This window comes from Eumetopias jubatus, unplaced genomic scaffold, assembly GCF_037043125.1.
Source record: "Eumetopias jubatus isolate StellerSeaLion01/CBP00866 unplaced genomic scaffold, mEumJub1_p1.0 scaffold_3, whole genome shotgun sequence".
NCBI lineage: Eukaryota > Metazoa > Chordata > Mammalia > Carnivora > Otariidae > Eumetopias > Eumetopias jubatus.
Window position 1 is genome coordinate 51,363,854 of NW_028274809.1, and position 24,013 is coordinate 51,387,866.

Below are 24,013 nucleotides of genomic sequence, written 5' to 3' on the forward strand. Positions count from 1 at the left end.
ATCATGACCTGAGCTGAAGGCAGACGCTTAACGACTGAGCCACCCAGGCACCCCAAATTCCAGAGACTCTTGAAAATTACTGTTAGATATCCAAACAGTATCATGATTTGTATTATCCTTGTCTTTTATTGATTTCAAACCAAATAATACCTTACAGAACCGTGAGAATAGTGAATTTAATGAAATTGAGTCCAGATGTTTTTGAAATTCACTAACTTCTTGAGTTTTCTAGAAAAGTGACTGATACTAATAATGAAGCTTCCAGCACGCAGTGATTTTTGACATCTGAAATCCAGGGTAGAGGGAAACTGTTCCGTAAGGCTATTTAGCAATTCTGTCATTCTCAGTGCCTGATAAACTGAGAGTGACTCAGATATCTAAATTGAGATTAAAATGCATGCAACACAAAAGGTCAAGTCTTGGAAGAGGTATAGCATCAATATTTGGAATGTTTTTATGATCTGTATTTTTCAGATTGTGTTAGAGTAAGAAAATGTCAGTTTTTTTTTTTTTTGCTAGATTCTTGATGGGCAATGATAAGCATCTGTATCATCCCAGAATGTTCAGAAATGACAGTCTTTGCTTGAATGACCTTAAGATGAGATACTTACAGCTCAAAGGAGAGTAAAGCATATATGTTAATATGGACTATTATAAAATCAAGTTGTCTCTGCTAGCATTCCCTCTTCTTTTCAACTATGAAATTCCTTTCAGATCATAATAAGTTGATTTAGGAATTGAGCTTTTAATAATGGAATCTTATATTTCTTAGTCTCTGGACTTTTAAAAGTAAGTGACTTTCAAATCCCCTTCAGAAAGATATATAGCAAAACAGATGAAAGTCAAAACAAGTGAGTTTGTACTACCAACAAACGTGTTCACAAGCAAAACAAGTTTATCTTTATGAGACTTGTGCTAACAGATGACATTGATGCCAACAGCTAAAATGTTTCCATGCATTCAGTTAACTAAATGAATCTCGCAGTACTCTTGTTCTTTGTCATATCCCATATTTTAGCCCTTTGGAGGTGTGTGTGCACATATAAATACACACATATACATATATGTGTACATATATACATATATATACATACATATAAATACATACGTGTGATTTAATGTTTCAAAAAATCCTGAGGAATTTTGGGATGCGTTGACTTCTAAGTCACTTTCTTATTAATTTGTCTACTAAGTTTATTTTATCTAACAAAAGGGCTTAAATAGATATTAAGAATTTTTAAAATACAATGTATTTCTGGAAGACAAACCAAGGTCGACCAAGATATCTGTACCATCCTTTAAAATTCATCAATGTTCCCCCAACTCTTGGTGTAGCTACTTTAAGCGTACTTTCTAAAGCCATGAGAAACTGTAGCCCGAGAAGATCAGAATTGTATCCAGATTTTGCAGCCTTGAGAAACTTATTTCTGTCTCTAGTAAGCAACCAATGATAAAGCAAGTCCTCATCTCCAAAGCATGTTTCACAGCACGATTGTGATATTCATCAATAGAGTTAATGTCCTCTCCTCGAGCGTTCATGCAGCTCAACACAGTTGCCTTTGCCCTCTGACTGTAATGTGTAGATTTGGAAGATGCTCCCTTCTTTACAACTATGAGTGATGAGACAGACATCAGAGATGGAGGGACTGGCCAAGGAAAAAGCATTTAGTACAGGAAGACAGGTTTTTGCTTTTTATTCTCTCTTTGAACAGACATATTAGTTTGGCAAGATAATAAGAAGTTACTACCAATAAAGATTTGTTCATGCTTCATACTATAGGAACCCAATAACTAAGTGAATTTTTCCCTTTTTCAACTAGTTGTTTTGAGACACACTAAAAAAACAATGACATTTATGTAAAATCTCCATTTACCAATAAGTATTACCTTGTCAAACAAATAATTGGGAATGCAATTTTTTTGGAGAGGGAAGGACAAAGTAATTATTTATTCTAAATTGTATATCATCAGGCCCCTTATGTTCTTCAGCATTGCTAGAAGTAGTATAAAGTGTGTTATTTCAAAATAGATTTTATTTACCACATTAATAAAAGTGTACTTAGTGCATTCCCAGCCAAGGATCTGGCATCACAAATTCAGACACAACCAAAGAAATATTCATCACTATAAAGAACCCTAGCCATGAGCCAGGATAATAACTTAAAATGAAAAAATCAAAGCTCATAGTTTTAAGAGACATGCAAGTATTATACAAGGGGTACTAATGTTCTACAAAATATAACTCACAAAATACAATTATACCACATCATAAATTTTGCTGAAAGTGAATATGTTAGCTATAATAATCATTAAATTTTTAGACAGTTGGCTTTCTAGAATTTAGAAGGACTGTTTTTGGAAGGACGTTAATTAGGTGGCCTAAATCCCTTAAGTAGGTTGTGCCAAGAGGGCTAAACTACTGCTTCTTCCCCTTCTCCTCAGTTAAATTCCTCGCTAGAACTAGTGGCCCCTCCAATTTATCCTTGGCCTAATAGTGGCCCCCAGGTCTGTGTCAGGAGCTTCCTGTATGTTTATTGGTGGTGTGGCTTCTGTGATTAAAATTTAGGTTTCAATGCAAAAGGTTTCTCAGGATTTCTATACTTCACCCTTTTCTAACTTCTTCAGTTCTTGAAAACTATAGAAATTGCTTTGGCTTCAGATAAAATGCAAAAAACAAAAAATGTGCCAGTAAGTCACTGGATTTGATATCCTATTGACAGCGATCAGAGCATTTCACACTAAGAAAATATAAAAATAATGATTGGTCTTTGTTGTGGCCTTTCAGAGAAGAAACCTCAGTAACCTCCAGGGGAACTGAAGACAGGCAGGAGCCTGAGCACCACAGGCTGCCTGGTGTTTCCATGTTGCTGGGGTCACTTCCTCCCCTTCCCCACCTGCAGGCTCATCCCCAAGAACAGATGCAGGGATCCAGAAACAGAGTTGAGTGGCATTGATTAATTAATTGAGTTTGGTGGCCTTAGGGCCCTATATTTTTGCTCCAACCACTGTACAAATCAATGTACCAGAATATATGTATATTTGGTATTTTACTGATTTTTTTGAAAGTACATTTTTGGCCTCCTGAAGGCAGTGCCCTCAAATGAAAGTACATCCTCCAAGAAAAACTAGTTGACTTTTATAATGTCTGTTGGCTTGACCCCTGATTTCATCTTGATGGAAAGTAAATGTTCCCTATTCAGGGATATTATAAGGAAAATTACAAAGTTTGACAAATTTATCCTCAGGGAATCCAACTTTCTCTTTACATATCTTTCCCTCTCATTTAGTAGTAACCCCTGCCTTGTCCTGTTTTGTTTATAGCGCCCTCAGAGTCTGGCTATAGGGCCCCCTACTAATCTTGCCCTCATGGCCTTTATTCACCCTAAAGGATAACACTTTAAATATTTATAAATAAATTAACTAATTAATGTGCTTTAGCATTCAATGTGCTTTAGCAGTGGAAATTTAATATTCCAATTCCATTGTGGAATACAAAAAGCAAAAAGAATATAAAATTTCTCACTCCAAATACAGGAAGGTGGACCCTACATAAATCTGTCAAATGCCTAAGTCCTATATGAAAATGTTGCCATCTAGCATTCTAGAAAATTTAGCTCATGGAAGGTAAATCATCACAATGTCTTCTTCAGGCCCAAATTATCGTTTTTAGATCAAAGAACTTCTGTTATATAGTATAAAAATATGGCTATTAAAATACCAGATAGCAACCCCCTGATCAATAAAACCAATCAGTCATATCCGCATAGGTCAGATAAGTATCTCCAATATCGCATTTCCCATGAAGTCCATGAGGAGCTTTATTTCTATTTTAACAATAACAATATTATTATTTACAGTTTAACATAAACAATGATATTATTCTTGTACCTTATTCTCAATATGCTAAAAATCAAATCCATAATAGTCTTCAAATCCAGCCCTCATTCATGTTGTCTTACTTCTATTAGTGGCACCAAAGACTCCTGTTCATTCAGGTGGGAAGCCCAAGAGTCATCTTCAATTCACTTCTTGTCATCCCCCACACTGCTGACAAATCAATCTTTCAAAGGTAGAATTCCTGTCGGTCAATTCCCTGCTAGAAAACAGGGTCGGCGGGGGGGGGGGGGGGGGGGAAGCCAATGCCTATCTGCCACATGCCCAATTAAGTACCAATCCTTTTTCCTGTGTTTTAAAACCATCCAAAATATGCATTAGACATCATAAATATCTCACAGTTGCTGTATCTTTGCTATTATTAATTATGGTTCTTTTTTATTTATTTGTCTTTTTTATGTTATGTTAATCACCATACATCACATCATTAGTTTTTGATGTAATGTTCCATGATTCATTGTTTGTGTATAACACCCAGTGCTCCATGCAGAATGGCCCTCTTTAATACCCATCACCAGGCTAACCCATCCCCCAACTCCCCCCAGAACATATAATGTTATATTAGCTTCAGGTGTACCATAAAGTAATGCGACACTTCTGTTCCATACTCAGTGCTCATCACGGATAGTGTACTCTCAATCCTCTTTACCTGGAGGAAGTGTGGTTCTTATTTGCTAATATTAATGACTGTTTACTGAATACTAGGCTTCATGTAAATTACCTTAGATAGCCTCAGGATAATCCTACTAGGTAGATACTCTGATATCTTTATTCCTAATATGAGTTAGCCACAATTACCAAGTGAGGTAACATATGAGGAGAATTCATTCCAGCAAAGGTTGTGATATGTCTAAAGTAACAGAGAGAACCAGTTGAACAGCAGGGATTCAAGTGTGTATCTTATAGCTCCAAGGCTGATGGCACTAATAATTCCTTGCCCTGGATATAAATATTAATTCCAAATGGAATGGGCGTCGTTATCCTCTAAGGAAGGAGCATGGCTGCTGAAGGAGGTCATGGAAATTCTATGCCCCGTTTTCTCTAAGTCATGACAGTAAAATATACCTATTTGCAGCTACTTTGCCTACTTCTCTGGTGACCATATCTAGATTTTCTCCAAACAATTCTGATTTCAAACTTTCTGCTCCTTATAATCAGAGGCATGGTTTAGAGGAAGTGCACCAAGCAACATTGTCAATGAAAAATTGTAAAGCACATAAAACATATTGACATGATGTTGTAAAGATCATGAGAAAAGGTGTTCAAGGATGCCAAATGAGTGGGAACTCGGAATTCCTCCAATAGGCGGTCCAGTGTTACCATTGTTACATGGGCTCCACAACAAAGCAAAAATGAAGGCCCTTCCCTTTTGTCTTCTGATTTCAGAACCTGACCGTGTGTCCTAAACTGTGGCCTTACACAAGGCCAGTGTAGTCCATGAAGATATACAACCAATAGCTTAGGAAAAAATAGAGTCCGAGGCATTCTTTCAAATAGCCAGAAAATTGAAGGGAAGAGAAGCAAGTAAAGTAGCTTCTCTTTCTTTTGTAAGCACATCCCCTTGAATGCAAAGGAAAGAACCTGTGTTTGATGTTTGATAAACCTTATGAAGAGAACGTTTTGCTCAGAGCAGCCTTCGTTTTAGGAGATGAAAACTGAATTAGTTCTTATGGTGTTGAACCCAAACATAAATGGAATTCTTTAACATATGTGCTCAATTAACCTACCATAGATAAGATCAAATAATAAAAATCATTGACATTTCAATTTTCTGAGACTATATTAAAATAAAATGATGCACATAGAAAGTAAAAATGTTGAAAATATTCTTCATTATTTGCTGTGGGAGATTCAATTAAAATTGGTTAACAAGTGGAAAGATGTTTCAAAATGTTTGTATATTTTTAATTTAAAAAAGCAGTACAATCATGAAGTCTTGATACTTGAAGATCTGTGTGATGTACTTGGCATGGTGGAAGAAAAGAGCATAAAAATCCACGAGCTTGAGTGTTAATTAAATGTGAAATAACACACAGGGATGACTATTTTATGGTAGCTGCCGAAAATTCCAAAGAGCAAAGGTTTGTCTCTGTATAGTAAAGGGGTTGTAATGCCAAAGCAGAGTCTCCACGTGCTGAAAATGCTCATTTTTTTTTCTTCAGCAACATATATGTCCTCAAAAGGGAGACTGAGTAAAGTTACATCAACTTGGACTATACCTTTGGTTTTATAAAAATTAAATAAATAAAAACACAGTGCCAATTAAAATAAAGATGTGGCTTTTTTTAGACTTTGTATCTAGACTGCTCATTATCTAAGCATCTCCAACCTAAGTCTGTACTAATGAGCTTTCCTTTCACAGGGAGATAAAGAAGCTGAATTAGGACTTCCATTTTCCCCTCTTTGTGATCGGAAGTCAACGATGGTGGCCCAGTCACAAATAGGTACTACTCAGGAATGGTGGTTATGGAGGGTGGGCGTGTGTGAGCCAGTTTTCAAATGGATAAACCATGTTGTTCAAAGGGGCAACATCCGTGAAAACCTCACTTCATATTCATAATAAATTTGATCTTTAGACTGATGTATATGGTGCTGAATGATAAGAATTTTGAAAAATTCTCACAAAATGAATTCAATCAGCAGTATTAGTAAATGTAATTGTTATTTGACTTGTAACCCCTTTACAAATAATGGACTTTCTTCTTGTGTAAGAGACAGCATTTTTTGTGTTTTGTTGCTGACGATTGTAATCTGTAGTTCAATCCTTTGTATGTAGGACAATGCAATGAAAATATTAATATATCTGTGTTGTTATCACTAAGTTTGCAATATATATTTAATACAGTAGCTTATAGTCCTTCAGAAAAAAATTATTTTGTTATAAGTAGATAAGCCGGCAAGTTCAGCCCATTATTAAAACATATTGTTGCTATGCTGCATGGTCCAAATATTTGTAATGGTTATTCCCAGAGCCAGTATCTTTATTACTGCACTGTAAGATTAATAAACATAAGGATTGCCGCCTAACCTCTCTAGCTGCTTCTGTACCAAGTCCTACAAAGCAGCGGTCAACTGTCAGAAAGCTTCTTGCTCTGACATTTGCCCCTTGCCATCCAAGTTCCAAAAGCTGTTTTTCTAGCTACCATAACACAGGTGTCTACCATTGTTTAGCAGGTGTGAGTATGACAGGCTAAGAACCTCCTCAGGCAAGCTGGAAAGAAGGGAAGTTTCTGAGGCTTGTTACCATAATATAAATTGCTATCCTGTTAGTGGAGGTGACGCATCATTTTCGAGTCTCCATATCCCAGGCATTTAAAACCACAGACAGAACGGAAGTAGCACACCGGTAGCCAATTAACATTGCTTTGAGTCGAAGGCATCAATTAAAAGACAAAACTGTTGAAGTTTTCTTGAATTAAAATTGCACCTTAGGGGCCACATTTACATGTCCGGCTCTTGATTTCCGCTGGGGTCGTGATTTCAGGGTTGTGAGATCGAGCCCCGTGTAGGCTCCAGCCAGGTGTGGAGCCTGCTTGGGATTCTGTCTCTCCCTCTGCCCCTCCCCCACCCTCTCGCCCTCTCTTAAAAAAAAAGCACCCTTAATGTATAATATTACTAGTCCAGTTACTTGAAATGTGAATTATTTGTATCTGATGGATGGGATATTCTGCAAATGTGGATATTTCTGGGCACAGTAGCACTTAGAAAGCCTCCCTCCAGTTTCCTCATATATTCAGACGGTCGTCCATAGCTCCCAGGTGTGAGGCCACAAGCCCTTGATTTCCAGCAGCACACCTCTCCAGGGACTTTAGTGTTGAAGTGTGTACAGAGTCTGCAATAGGTTATCTCCTCCTCCAACTAAACAGCAGGGGGGGAAGGGCTCCCTAGAGGACAGTGCCCCCTTCTCTCTATGTGTCATTTTCTATCTTGATGAGTACTTTACATTTAAAGTTGTTATTCATCCTGACATCTCAAGGTGGTGGGAATAATGCTGTCTCCCAGAGATGTTACTGTTCTCTTCACTGATTTGACAGAACACGCCTACAGGCTGTGAACTAACACTTTACATCCAGAGAATAATAAACAGCAATTTAAATATTAACACACTGCCAGAAAGCTCTGACTGATACAGTAAGAGGGGGAAAAAGCGGTTGCCTTCCTGTGGCCTGAGAAAAAACTTCAATTATTTTGTTTCTTTGAAGTTCAGATATTATTTTTTGTTGATTAGTAATAAATTCGACAAGCAAGTGGAGACCTTTCAGAAAAGTAATGATCCCTCTCACTGAGAGAGGAAATTATATTCACTCTGGTTAGATTTGAATTTATTGTTAACAAGAGTATAAAACTGAATATTAAATAGGAAAGCCAATATACACGAGTTATCAGGCTTAAAATTGGATCACTTCCACTACTTGGGAGATTATTTTATAGAGCTATTAAACTATCTCTAAAGATTATGTTATTATATTAAAAATAATTGCAAAGGGTAAACTGAACCAGTGTTGTAGCTGATAATTACTATCAGGTGCGTCAGACTCTTCATTAGATTTTAGAATTCAAGAAAGTGTAATGTTTCAATTTATATATATATATATTTTTTGCTTTTGTAGGTTTCATTGATTTCATAGTAGAGCCAACATTTTCTCTTCTGACAGACTCAACAGAGAAAATTATTACTCCTCTTATAGAGGAAGCCTCAAAGACAGACACTTCTTCCTATGGGGCAAGCAGGTTTGATATTTTCTCCCTTTTTGCTTCCTTTTTTTATCTTTGTGTTGATTAATAACCTTTTACTTAAGATTATTTTATTATCTCTTACAGCAGGGCAGGACATTCTTAAAAGAATTATTAGGTAGTATTTCCACCTAGTGGCTAGGTGTGATATTGCATCTGCCTTTGAAATTCACTTGATGTCCACTGCAAAGTATACCTAATGAGTGTAACACAAGAGTATTCAATACTCAGGAGAATGAAAATATCTGAATTTTCATGCAAATGCATGTATTATGCCTTGGATTTTAACATATCTACTTGTGTCAGTTTGCTTACAAACAAACCAATTACAACCCACTTGTACATACCAATTACAACCCACTTGTACATCTGGGGAGATGCTTATACCAAAAGAAGGCTTGTATCTGATGTGGGTACAACAGATGTGTATAACATGTAACAGTAACATCCATTATATATACAATCACTTACAGTATTTCAAGCTGAACACTTTTCATCAATAAATTTGTTAAGGCATATTATTTAAAGCTTCCAGTTGAAACTAATCATGCTTATATTCTTGTCCATCTGAACACACAATTTTGCTAGTGGCACACCAACAGACTCCCTACATGTGGCCCCAGTGAGGACACTGAGGAAATGTTCTACCCGAGAAAGATTTGGGGGAGCCCCCACTTAGGGCTCCAGAATTGTGATGCCCCTTTATTGATGTTCACCAATGGACTCACTGCTAAGTCAGCTCACTTCAAGTTTCCACTGTTCTAATCAGGCCTAGCCACCCCATGACGCAAGAGTGCTCCAATCTGCTGCTCTGGGAGTCCTTGACCCACCCAGGGACTTCCAGCCAGAGTCCTGGCCCTCTCCCTGAGAGGAGAAAAGGAGGGACGTGAGCAGCCCTGACGCACCCTCCAAACTGGGCCTGAGCACCTGCATTTCTGGGTCAGCGTTTGGTTTTGTAAAGTGTTTCAGGCTTTGCTCCCTCATTTCATATCTTGACCTTTGTGTTTTCTGGGCTTTTTTTTTTTTTCATTGTGACTATTAGCTTCAGCACCTTTCTTGTGTTCACAGCGTTGATTTGTTTAGACGATCAAATATGAAAGGCACCGTGAACGACGGAACCTATTCCCCGGACTACTCCCTGACAAGCGTAGACCTACAGAGCTTCAAAAACAACCTGGTGGACATCATCCAGCAGAACAAAGAGAGGTGGAAAGAGTTAGCTGCACAAGGTAGAGTTGTTTATGAAGCGTACCTGCCATCTCCTTCTTTCTTAACTCCTCCTCTAGGTTTTGGCTTTCTTTCCCCAGCCCCCCTAGATTTCTTCTTTGATGGAATACACAAGCCTTTGGTGGTATCTGAAATTTGGCCAACTTTTGATTATCACTAACAAAGTTGGTTTATCTGGTAGAGATTCTGCTCTGCTTATGTCACATGGGCTGCAAAAGTCTGTGTCCGTGGGTGGCAGTGACCTGAACATGAAGGAGGGGATGATAAAATGGTGACAAAACTTTACGTGGCAGAGTAACCTCCTGTTCATTTCTAGAAGTGCTTTGGAGCCTGTGTTTTAGGCTTTGCAAGTGGCTTTTGTGTTGCATTAGGAATGTAACACCCTGTGTCAGAGATTTGGGTGAGTTTTTTTCAATGTTCCTAAGTTATTTCTTTTGGTGACCGGTCCACTCATGCGTTGGAAAAAAATAATTTGTGATCAGCCATTAAAGGAAACAATTGGGAAGCTAGCTTCAGTTATTTCTGGTATGTTTTCTGATTCAAATAAATGAGTTGATTTGGTTTACAAGGTATGTGAATTAGTATCAGTCATTATCTTTTGTGCAGGAAATTAGCTTCCTAATTCCAAATCTGGCCCCTGGCCCCGCTCACGCTCCCTTCCATAGCCCTGTGTCTCTCCTGTGCTTTATTCCCTGCACAGAGGTCTCTGGCAAGTTCTTGAAATACCCCAGAGCCTTTGCAATGACTATTTCTTCAGCCAGGGATTCTCCTCACAGCTCTCTGCAAGGCCGATTCCTCCTTGCCTGGGAAGTCTGTTGCTTAACTTTAACTTGAAAAACAGCACTTAGTTAACTCACTTAATTTAATTTTCACATGGACCTTATAAGGTATATACTATTGTTATTCTCATTTACATAAGGAAACCGAGGCAGAAGACAGTTGTGTGACTTTGCCCCAAATCCCATAACTAGTAAGTGAAGGAGCTAGAACTGACTCTCTCCAAATGCAGTGCTCGAAAGCCTTGTGGTAGGTAACCGCACAAGGAGGCCCTCCTTGACCACTACAAGTAACGTCCTCTATCCCGTCTTTCCCGATGAGGGCCCAGTCTAGTGCCTTCGATGTGGTATCACTAGTCCATAATCAATGATATTTACTTATTCCTTTTTTCTGTTTTCCACATGGGTAGCCTATGGTCCATAAAAGTTAGGACATGGTCTGTTGTGTTTTCCAGTATATCCTCAGCTCCTACCACAGTGTTGAGCATATAAGAGGCACGCAGGAAATATTTGTTTAATGAAATAACTACTTAGTGATCACATTATTTCCTCCACCTCTGCTATTAGAAATAAAAGAAATACCATTCTCACATCTTCATCCGACTCTGTAACTCACATTTTCCCCTAAGTCTGATCTTAGTTGAAAAGAAATCTTTTCCCAGGCTTTGGTAGCTCTATACAACCATGATGAGGGCCACGTCCTGTAGTCACATGCCCCCCTCCCCCCCAACTCAGGATGGCCCTGTGCTTAATTAAATCCTCTACTATCATCATCTTGAAATTCTTAAAACTTTTTGAGCCAGGGGCCTCATTTTTATTTTGCATGGGGCCCTGCAATTATGTAGCTAGTCCTGACCATTACAGAGGGCCTTTGTAATACATTATTGTTGCTCGATAAAGAACATAACACAACACAAGACCCAGATGGCTATACTGAAATATTGTCAAACCCATCTAATTGGAGATTTCAGATGCCTGGAATTACCCTTCTCTAGGGACAAATTATACTCAAGATATTGAGCCTGAAGCACTATAAGACATAAATTCCTAACCCATAAGCTCTTTGAAAATAGGAACAACATGTATCTTATTGTCATCATTTTCTCAGAGCTAATATGTCCCTGGCAGAGTGTAGGTGCTTTAAAATTATTTAATGAGTATAGTTTTGAATGAATGAATGAATAAATACTTAAACTCCACTTTGAATGTATTTATTCAGAAAGGAAAACAAATAAATATATATTTTTTCAGCGATGGAAGGCAGAGAAGAGGCAAGCAAGACCTGAGATCCCGCCTGTGTGCCAAGGCATTTTACATGGATTATCCAATTTCCTCCTGCAACAAACTGCCCAATTAGAAATGATTACCCTTGTTTTATACACATGGAAATTAAGGATCACACAGCTTCTAAGCACTAGAGTCAAAACTATTCTGATTCTTTACCCAACGTTTTTCCCACTGCACACTAGCACCTCCTATCATACTCTTTCAAAAATTTTTGAAAAAAATTGAGTTGAAGTATTCATCTTCAATGAACCCAAAAATCCAATTGACCAAAACACTCTCTCTTCCAAGAAAGTTTTAACTAAAATAAACAACAATAAACCACAAACATCAACCTATCACCTGGAATCTATTTGTAATAAACTGGTGAAGGAAAACTCTGTCAGAATTGGCTTAGGGACTAAAACTGTCCCCTTCCTAATAAACTTTCTGGCACTGTGCTCTTTTGAAGATTTTGTTGCACAGGGACAGTGAACTTTAGATGCATATAAAGTTCTCAATGTACATTTCTGGAATTGAGGAATAATATCTGAGTCCTATCATTGGAAAAGATAGAACCAAGATTTGAATACAGACAGCCTGGTTTTAGCAAATTAAAACCATAGATCATTTTGATAATATAATTTCCAAGGGGTAGTTGTATAGAGTACACACATTTTAAGTAAAGCAACTACTGCCAAATTTATTTTATTTATAACATTGCATGTTTGGTTTCTATTTCCAATGCAATGGTGAGCTAGATAAACTTAAAGAAATATCTCATGGTAAAAACAACTAAAAATGTGGGGCGGAATATTGCTAACAAGAAATTGACAGAGACAGTGCTTCTAGAACTATCTCCCTGTCTCCTTGCTTGTAACAAATATTAAAAAGCATGCTGCTTTCAACAAAAAAGAAAGAAAGAAGAAAGAAAGAAAGAAAGGAAGAAAGAAAGAAAGAAAGAAAGAAAGAAAAGCTGATACCCTCAGAACTTGTCCAAATAAAGATCAAACAGAAATTGAGAGAGATAAGGAAACTTTGGAGATAGAATCTCTTTGGAGGGCATCTGCTTACCTTTGCTGGAGTCCTAGGTTTGCAGACTGAATTGACTACCACACTGTGTTTACACTAGAAATGCAAGTTTGATTCTACATTTTTTTTAAGATTTTTATTTATTTGACAGAGAGAGAACACAAGCAAGAGAGGGAACACAAGCAGGGGGAGTGGGAGAGGGAGAAGCAGGCCTCCCACTGAGCAGGGAGCCTGATGCGGGGCTCGATCCCAGGACCCTGAGATCATGACCTAAGCCGAAGGCAGATGCTTAACGACTGAGCCACCCAGGCACCCCTTGATTCTACATTTAAAAATTCTGTTAATGCAACTTACCTTATTAAGAATCAAAGGATAAAAATCTAAGATCTCAAGAGATACAGAAAGAACATTCCAGAAAATTCAGTATCTATTCATGATAAAAATTATTAAAGCTTAATCTACTATTTCCATTTTCCCACTTTTCTTGCCTTCATTTTTTACTGCTTGAGTTGTTTCTTTTTTCCGTTGCAATTCATTTCCTTGATGGTTTGAAATATTTACTCTTTATTCCTTTCATTTTCATGATTAATTAGAGAATTTTAAATACATAATCAATAGTAGATAACAATGAAGTTAATAACTTCACCCTTCCACAAAATAATACAAAACCTTATAAAACTTGTCTCTGATATTTTAAAAAGCTTCTAAAATACAGACTTTATATTTAATAATTAAAGTTTAAAACATGTCCTTGAAATCCAAGAATATGAGGAGTATTGCTTTTTAACATCGTTTTCAAAAGTCAAGCTAGTGCAGGAAGACTTTCTCAAGGTCTCCTTCATGCATGCGTAGCTCCTCAGCCAGCCGGAGATATGTGGAGAGCTATCTCAGACCTTCCATGGCTCTCTAATTGCTAGGATTTTTCTGTGAAACGCTGCTCATCTACCATTTACCCAAACTTGGACTGCAGCCTCAGGCTTGCAAAGCTGTGAGTTTCTCCCCATTTTTTCTAAACTAAACCCATGCTTTACATTGTAGAAACCAGGGTCTTTAGCCCTCTGCTCCTATTCCAAATTGAGGCTACCATCTCTAGCAGCAAAATTGGTTTCTGCTGCCATTCTCAGGTCAGGGCTGGCAGGGAGTAGCTCTGGGCAAAAAGTTCACAGATTGCTGGGGCACCTGGGTGGCTCAGTTGGTTGAGTGGTTAACTCTTGGTTTCTGCTCAGATCATGCTCTCAGGGCCCTGGGATTGAGCCCCACATCAGGCTCCATGCTCAGTTCAGCAGGGAGTCTGCTTGAGGAGTCTCTCTCTCCCTCTCCTCAGCCCTCCCTCTACGTGTACGCTCTCTCTCTCTCTCTTTAAAATACATACATCTTAAAAAAAAAAAAAGGATCACAGATTCCTGCTGTTCTTACCTTTTGCTCATGTGTATCAGAAGACATGAACAAAACATTCACTCTAGCACTATTCTTGAGAGCAAAAAAACTGAAAACAACAGCAAAATGGATTCACAATCTGTGGTATATTCATATTATGGAAAAGCACACAACTGTTAAGATAAATGAACTTTAGGGGTGCCCAGGTGGCTCAGTCATTAAGCGTCTCCCTTTGGGTCAGGTCATGATCCCAGGGTCCTGGGATAGAGCCCTGCATCGGGCTCCCTGCTCGGCGGGAAGCCTGCTTCTCCCTCTCCCCCTCTTCCTGCTTGTGTTCCCTCTCTCGCTGTCTCTCTCTCTGTCAAATAAATAAATCAAATCTTTAAAAAAATAAAAAGATAAATGAACTTTAGGTGTGAGTCCCAACAGGGATGGAAGACACAAATACTATTGAGCAAAATACACAGGCTGCTTCAGTATAGCAAGATGCCATTTATAGAGAAAATTTTAAAACCTATAAACTAACCAATAGGTTTTAGAAGACACTTAGCTTCATACCTAGAACTGTTAAAGAAGCATGTCTCTTTAGAGCCAGCCCCCAAATGACAAACATAAGTATTGGTTCTCTCCCGAGGCAAAAGAGTTACTCTGGTAAGCCACTTGATGGTTTGGTTTGTGTTTAGACACAAAAATTACAAATTGAACCAAATCCACCAAGTCCACCTTGATCAGAACAAAACCACAAATCAGAGAAAGCCAGGATTGCATGATCTCTCTTACATGTGGAATCCAAAAGAGTGTAACTCACAGAACTAGAGAGTAAGTCGGGCTGTTCAGAGCTCGAGCTCCACAGCAGTTAGCTGCCAGCTCAGCAACTGGTCAGAGTGGACAGACTGCTTTCCGTGCCAGGACAAAAAGATGTGCATTTCTGGAAAGAAACATTATCGACTAGCTAGAAAAGAAAATTATGTCTTAGTGATACCAACAGAGGCACCAGCACGGAGAAGTCCCTACAGGAATATGTGCACCAACCTCTCTGCAGTGCAATGTCTTCATTATTTGATAACCCAGAAAATGGGGGGTTGGTGGGAATGAACCTCGTGTCTGCACCAGCATTCCAATACAGAAACCACAAGAAGGATGATAATGGCATTTATAGTTACCACTTATTAAATAATTTCTCTATACCAGGCAAAAAAAAAAAAAAAAAAGACAACACAAATCAATCCCAGATCTGTTTTCTTTCCCCTCTTCTCAAAGAAGATGTGTATTTGAGAAAAAAATAAGTTATGTCCCAAAAAGGAATCAGGGTGTTGGGGGTGGGGGGTGTCAGACTGAAATGGAAAGCAGTATGTTTCTTATTGTACTGGTAACTTTCTGATTTACTTGATGTTGATTCAAACCCCAAAATACTAGGGCTCAAAGGCAAGTAACAAGTGAGGAAAGGAGGCAGCGTGGGAACCAAGGCGCTGTAAGATTTGCCCATTGCGCACCAGTAACAGCTGTTTAGAATTAGAAGGAAACCTTGACATTTTAAAATATGCATTAAAACTGTCAAACACACAAGTGTTTTCTAGTCTCTTTTGGGAGCTTGTTTCCTACATAATTGCTCTGGAGTGTTCAGTATATCATTCATTTGAAATTTTTAAGAACCGCTTTTTCTTTAGTAGCTCGTAAGGTCCACCAAAAAGGAAAACAAATTAAGATTTTGGTTAGAATTACTTTGATATCAATTTGGAGAGAATTATCTTTATGATTGCGAGTCTTCCTATTCATATATATCTTATATGTCTTCTTCCATGTTTCTCAGAAAGTTTACTTTTACTTCATAGTAATAATAATGGTGATGGAAATATACTTGTTAGATGCCTGGCATCACATTAAGGATATTATATACCATGTAATCACTATTTATCCTTAATAATAATTTATTTCAAAATGTTGAATATATCTTGTTGGATTTTCCATCAGTATTTTATATTTTTTGTTATTTTTGCAAATGGCTGTTTCTCACTGGTGTATAGAAATACAATTTGCTTTTGAATACTGATCTGCAAATTATGACAGTTTTTTTATTTCCCAAATGTATACCTTTAATGATTGTTTTTCTTGAATCAACTCCATTAGCAAGTTTATCCAGAATCATCTGAAATGGAAGCAGTCACAGCATTTGGCTTGTCTCTAAATTTAGAAGGAAGGTGTTTCATGTTTCATCATTAAGTGTGATATTTCTTAATTTTGTTTGATCTGCTCTTTATGAGGTTACGTTTCTATCAATAATTTGTTAAGAAAATGTATTTTTTATTTTTTTAATTTAAATACAAGTTAGTTAACATACAGTGTAGTATTGGTTTCAGAGAAAATGCATTTTACATGGAACATTTAGTTTTATCAACTGTCTTTTCTGTGGCTTTTAAAATAGTTCAATAATTTTTTTATTGGTTCATATAATGATTTATATTAATAGGTTTTCTAATGTTGAACCACCTTATATTCCTTGATTAGGCCCAACTAATTGTGATGTATTAACTTTTTAAAATTTATGTATTACTTTTGCTGATTTAAAAAAAATCTATATTTATGATGAGATTAGCCTGCAATTTTCCTTTCTCATACTTGTAGTTCTGGTATTGAGGGTACAGTAGCCTCAGAAAATGAGTTGGAGTTTTTAAATTCTTTTTTTTTAAGATTTTTTTCATTTATTTATTCATTTGAGAGAGACAGACAGAGAGAGCACAAACAGAGGGAGCAGCAGAAGGAGAGGGAGAAGCAGACTCCCTGCTGAGCCAGGAGCCTGATGCAGGGCTCATTCTCAGGACCCTGGGATCATGACCTGAGCCGAAGGCAGATGCTTAACTGACTGAGCCACCCTGGCATCCTGGAGTTTTTAAATTCTTGAGAGTTTGTGAGCCTTAAATTGGCATTGAATGTTTGGCAGAATTTACTTTCAAAAACCATGCAAGCCTACTGTTTTCTTTGTGGGATAATTTTCATCTGTTGATTCAATTTTCTTAATAGTTATAGAGGACTAATTGTTTACTTTTTAGTTTTTTTAAAAAATAAATTGTGAAATATACCACAAAAGAACATATAAAAACATATATGTACTATTTGTAAATATTTGTACTATATGTAAATAACACAGCCTACAAACAATAGCATGCTGGCAAGTTTAACAACCGGCTCAAAAAAAGTGTATACACACACATATATATAGGTTTATTGTGACTGTTACTGATAGAAAGGATGTGTGGCACATAATTTAAAAGCAACAATAAAATATATAGTAGCCTTTGTTGTGAATTCTGTGTAGGTAATTGGTTCTCACAGAATACTTTCACTGATTTTTGCCAAACTCTGTGTCTTTGGTCCACTTATGGTTGCAACTGACAAATGTAAATTGTTCACATATGATCGATATTTTCATTTATATCGAGGAGTAAGATGACATATAAAAAACATATGTCAGAACTTAGAAAACATAGAAGGCATATGTCGACCTCACTTGTTCATCGAAAATGCAAATGACTTCTTGGTCGTTTGATTGGATAATGGCTTTTGAATACTGGAAAAAAATTTCCTCAAATTTCTGTGCTATTTACAATGTAGCCATTATAGACATGATACACTTTTAAATTTAATCTCTATTTTTTAAATCATTATCTCCACCACTGTAGGCAACAGTGAAACAATAAATGAAGCCCTGATTCACAAAGTTTGATGACATCCATGGTGCAAATATTCCCACCATGGTCAGTTTCAAGCTATCAGTATGAAGTCTCTGACCATGGGAGCTGGGAAAAGATGTGCACATAAGATATTTGCATCATAGAGATTTGGTGGATATAATTAACCTCAAGACCTAGATAATGAAAAAATGGGTCAAAATAATTAGGAAAAGATTTTTAGATATTTATCACCTTTGTTTTAAATATAATTTATTTAATTGTAAGTTTCTATAATTTTATTTTTAAGAATGACTAGATTTAACAATTTCATGATAATTATTTCTCTTTCTTTTTTTGTTTCTTAGCTGTTACTCCTATTTGTGTAACTGTAAACAATATATAGTTTAGTTTTGCATGTTTTGGTGTAAATGATATCATACGGGATACATTCTTTAATGAATATCTTTCTACTCAGTGCCATGTTTTCTGAGCTTTATCCATGATGAGGCAAATCGCTATTATCTGTCTCAGCAGGGAATTTTTGGATCTTGATAGAAAACAGATTTTTTAAAAAAAATTTAAAAAGAATATTAATTAGCTAGGTCTTTTAAATAATATATTTATAATATATCCATTTCTTAGCCCATAAATCAGGTGCACAAATAATATAACTTCTGTTATTTCTCTGTGACAAAACATAGTGTCTAGCTGAAGGCCCCATGCTCTATGCTTGAAGCAAACAGAAGCTTGTCATTCAAGTGTTTTAACTGAAGCAGAGTAAGCCTATTCCACTTAGGGTTCTTAACCTCCTTTTCTTCTTTTTTAGATGCCATTGAAGTTCCTAATGTGATGTTAACCTTGGGATAGCCACCTTGCTTGACTTCTGTTCTTTCTCTTTCATCGCTTTAGACATACCCCATCCCATCTGCTTCTTGCTAGTACCACCTCCTGCCTCTGACACTTGACCCCCTGTTTCGGCCACTGTAGGCCACCAAACCTTCACCGTCTCCCTTTTGCTTGATCTCTCATTCTCCTTTTCTCCTAATGCTTCTGAGACCTGATCGTTAAGCATCACACCCAAACCAGCTACCCAGCAGGGCTTTCCTCCGACATGCCTACATCACTCTGTGGTATCTCTCTGTGCTTTTATCCCATATATCTCTATTACAGTTCTGGACCCATTGTTTTTTTCTTATTTGCCAGTAATCCCTATCAGTCCCTAACAGTGATCCTAACAATTCTACATCTGCTGCTTAGAGACAATAAAAATAGTTTTTCAACAACAACAACATGTCCATATTACTTTGTATTGAATTACTTTAAAAGGTTATGTTTTTCAATATTTATTCATAAAATGTTTATTCATTCCCGTTATCTTTTTAATGAATCAAAACTCATCATGTAGACAAAATTATAATTTTTAAACTCCCAGGACTAAATCCTAAGCATCTTTTTGAGAAAATAGATGCAAACTGTTTAGATTTCAGAAGGGACAATTAATCAAACGGAGGGAAGCAAAGTCTTTCAGATAAAAAACTAGAGCTCACTCTGGGGGCATCTGGTGGCTCCATCGGTTAAGCGGCTGGCTTAAGCTCAGGTCATGATCCTGGGGTCCTGGGATGAGCCCTGCTTTGGCTCCACATGCTGTGGGAAGTCTGCTTTTCCCTCTCCCTCTCCCTCTGCCCCTTATACTGCTCATGCTCTCTCTCTCTCCCAAATAAATAAAATCTTCAAAGAAAAAACAAAACAACTAGAGCTCACTCTCATTTTCTCTCTAATCATGGTTCAAAAACACAACAGTTTAAATGAGATCTTACTAGTAATTTTTAAATTGTATATTTCAAATTATTAGTAAATTAAATTATATATTATTCATTTAGTTTATTCTTATTTCCAATTTAATTTCTTTAGCTGACATTCTATGTTATATTATCAGTACAGTAGAGCAGAAGTATAACAGATATAATGGAACAGAATTATGAAGTGTTAAGAGGTGGTATTCACCAAAGTCACTTAACCCTAGGAGAGCTTGCATACAGTGTGAACGGTGAGTATGTGCTTATTCATTCACTCGTTCATTTATTATAAAGGCAGAACTCAATAGTTTTCAACCCTGGCAGCCTATTAGGATCCTCTGGGCTATTTTATTTTTTGAAAGTTCAATATGGCTTATCTCTAGTTTACAGAGGTAGGTCAAAATAGAACACTTTTGTGCATTTAAATGAATGCAGAGGACATGGAGGGGGAGAGCAGGAAATTAATCAGTTTATGGTCAAGACAAGCCAAGTGCCGATTAGAATCAGAGCCAGCTTCACCCTGGCAAACCGTACTCAGGAAACAACAGCATGTACCTTGGTAACGATATCCCTTAAAATATCTGTGTTTTGGGTCACACATCTCCTCTGGAACATTTGTCTTCTGCCCCTCTGCCTTCATCCTTGTTCTTTCTTCCTCATGGAATTCACTTCTTGGGCCCCCTCCTCCTCTTGGCTGCTTAAAATCCTACCTATCTTCCAAAACTCCGCTAAACTGCCTTTTCCAAGACGCCTATCCCTTAGTTATGTCAGCACAGCTGTCTTATTCAGACTCCAGTTAGGGTATTTATCACATTCTGACTTGCATTCTCCAAATGGGAAGAGAAAAGTGCATTCAAAAGGGGCCTACCAAAAGCAGTGTCTGGGATACAAGTGGGAGTGGAGAGGAGTTTCAGGATATGTGTCCAGTTGCACGTGTCTCCTGGAGATTCCAGCATTCCCCTTTGGAGGCGTGTACCATCTCTCCGCCTAGCGAGAGCCACTGTATATTATGAGATACTGTGATTGGAGTGTGTCGCAGATATTAAAGCTATAGAGCCTGACAAAAAGTTGAGAACTACTAATGAGGTCACTACAAAAGTATTTACAGAGGCCTACTGTGTGCAAAACAAAAGCCGATAGGATTTTTGAAGAGCAGAACTCATGGAATATTCCACTTTAGATCTCCAGTGGTTCCTGCTCAAGGCCAGATAAGAACTTGGTCAGTATCGGGTAGAGGAGAATTGACTCCATTTTAGGAAGGTCTGATTTTAGTGGGTGAGACCCTATAAATGAAATATTACCCACTATGTTGTACCATATATTTTTTTGTTAGCTAAAAGATCTAAAAAGAGTGGCGCCTGGGTGGCTCAGTCGTTAAGCGTCTGCCTTCGGCTCAGGTCATGATCCCAGGGTCCTGGGATGGAGCCCCGCATCGGGCTCCCTGCTCGGCGGGAAGCCTGCTTCTCCCTCTCCCACTCCCCCTGCTTGTGTTTTCTCTCTTGCTGTGTCTCTCTCTGTCAAATAAATAAATAAAATCTTAAAAAAAAAAAAAGATCTAAAAAGAGAAAATAAAAAGCTGATGAGTGGAAAAAGGGAAAACTAATTGGGGGGATGTTCCCCAAAAGCCTCTTCTCTTGCACAGTATCTATACTTGCTATGTATTCAGACACCCAAAACCTACTCATGTGCTCTAATTCTACTTAGATGAGCAATATGAGCAATCACTGCAAGAGTTCACAGGAGTTTTGTAGCCTCTGAAAACTCTGGGGTGAACAGTGTGACAGTGGAAATCTGAAGGGTAGAGAAAATAATGGTGGGGACTAAAGTAGTGGATTGGATGTTGCACTGTTGGGCAGAGGTGATGGGGGCAGAATAAGATCGAAGCCATGGGCAGGAAGTAGGGTCCAGCTCTCTGAGACTGTTCTCTCTTTCTGGTGCTACTCTTTTCTGGCAATTGTTACCAGAATTCGTAACTAGAACTTCGGGGTGTCACACTGCTAACACTGGCCTAGGTTCAAGATTTTGTCATAGTCCCCCAATAATTCCAAGTTCCAAGGACATTGGAAGCTTCGTCGTCTTAACAATATACCTCCGAGCAAAATGTAAATCTGTTTGTCACCACTCACCTCTATTCTTTCTCCAAAACCTTTTGGTCTCCTTTTCCTCTTGGTTCACAACCTCAACTCCTCTCTTTCCCCTCTTGGCCACTAAAATCCCCTCCATTGTACAGAACAATTTAGCTTTGGCCTCAAATTTAACCCATTTAACAAAACAAAAGCCTAATTAATGGTCTAAAATGACATCTCTAGTTCTTCACGCGTGTGTGGAATGATCATGATTTGGTTAGTTATTTTCAGCTTCGTTAGAATTCCTATAAAAAGCTTTATTTCCTATCACCATCAGGACATTTTTTAAAAACTTAATCACTGTACCTATGACCTGTCTTTGTAATCAGAAAATCATCATAAGAGTTACTAAGTTAGATATTTTCTTATTTTTTTACATTTTATAACTTTTTGAAATGTATTGAATATGTAATAATATTTTAGTGAAACAGAATTATTTAAAATCATATCTTGCTAGAAAACTTCATAGATTTTCTCAACAGGAAAAAGAAAATTTCTAAAAATAGGTTTTGTATCATTGCTTGAAAAATTAAAACACAAAACTAAAAGATTTTCCCGCCAGAAATAAAGGAGATTATTAAAACTGATAGGAAAGTATTAAAATTTTTAAAAGATCAAATTTACATTATGATTAACATGACATTTTAATAGACTGTGATAGGTTCACTAATTAAACCTTATGTATTATTTGTGCTTGAAATATCTTAAAATGCAGTATTGTATATTACAGTATGTATGAAAGTGATGTTTGTAATCTTGTTGATGTTAATGCTAAATAGAATGCAGAATCCTTTTCTACTAAGTACACATTTACTTGCCAGGCTATACCGAGTTCTGTCATGGTCTCTATCCTATTTAATCAACCAAACAGTCCTATGAGTTAGGTACTATCACCATTTTACCAACGTGAAAACTAAGGTCTGCGGGGGTGAGTTAGTTACCCAAATCACAGGTTTGCACACATATTACAAATGAATCTTGCTCATTCCTTTTCACAGTTTAATATAATACACACAAAAAAAACAGCATCATGGTAGTAGTAAATCCAGAAAAAGAAAACAACTTCTTCTGAAAACCTACCTCAGAGAGCAGCATAATTGCTTCATCAAATCTACTTCTGTTTAGTCTCAACACAACTGATCCCATAAGCTTTCAAGTGTGTGTGTTATATCCCACAGATATTTTTATTTTAAAAAGTTGAAAATTATGAATTTGTGAGTGACATTTTACATCATTTATATATCTTCCCATGGATCATTTACACAAACATTTATTACAGCAACCTCACAAGGTAGGAATTACAGTCCGATAAAACTGTAGCTCAGAGAATTTAAGTTGTCGAAATCCATACAATTAGTCTTTGAAAAGGCTGGGATTTGTGCCTAGTTTGTCTAAATTCAAAGCCAGTAACCTTCTGGATAGTTTCTGGATCATCTTCTAGAAGTTAGTTATGACAGGTTAGTTTATTTACATTTTCTAAATTTTCTTACAGAAGTCTTGCCCAAACTGTTCGCGGATGGAGGAACTGTAACAGCAGCAGAATTTAGGGGCATTTGGGGGCACTGGGTGGCTCAGTTGGTTAAGCGTCTGACTCTTGGTTTTGGCTCAGGTGTGATCTCGGGGTCGTGAGATCGAGCCTATGTGGGGCTCTGTGCTCAGGGCAGAGTCTGCTTGTCCCTCTCCCTACGCCTCTGCTCCTCCCCCTGCTCACTTTCTCTCTCTCTCTCTCTTCTAAATAAAGTCTTAAAAAAAAGAATTTGGGGGCATTTTAAGCGATATTGTTTTGAGTGTGTGAACTCCCCACTTGTATTTACATGGACACTCGAAGTTGGAAAGAGGGCAGAAGGAGCAGGCTTGCATCCCCTAGTGATTATGGGCTGGCTCAGTGACGAAGAAACGGTTTCTCCTCGGTGCCGGGATGAGGACAAGCAGAGACCTGTGCTGGTAGGAACACAAGTAGAAAGATGTGCTCCTTACTCAGTTTGGAAATAAAGCTGATTTATCTTTTGAGATTGTATCCATAGTTGGATGTAGTCAGATATATGAAATTATTCCCAGAAGGTTCCACTGATCCTCTCCATGCAAGGCATGCCTCTTGTTCTTTCTATTTGGTCCAGGGC

At 37.5% G+C, this 24,013-nt stretch overlaps 1 protein-coding gene across 1 annotated transcript in view; it reads left to right on the top strand.

Annotated features, from left to right (window-relative positions):
* Nucleotides 1-24,013, top strand: part of PDE1A (phosphodiesterase 1A) — a 311,354-nt gene that overhangs the window by 278,506 nt on the left and 8,835 nt on the right. Inside the window, exons 12-14 of the mRNA XM_088022094.1 lie at nt 6,257-6,338; nt 8,505-8,625; nt 9,712-9,857. Of these exons, the coding sequence (XP_087878220.1) occupies nt 6,257-6,338; nt 8,505-8,625; nt 9,712-9,857 (349 nt within the window). The remainder of the gene's footprint in view (nt 1-6,256; nt 6,339-8,504; nt 8,626-9,711; nt 9,858-24,013) is intronic.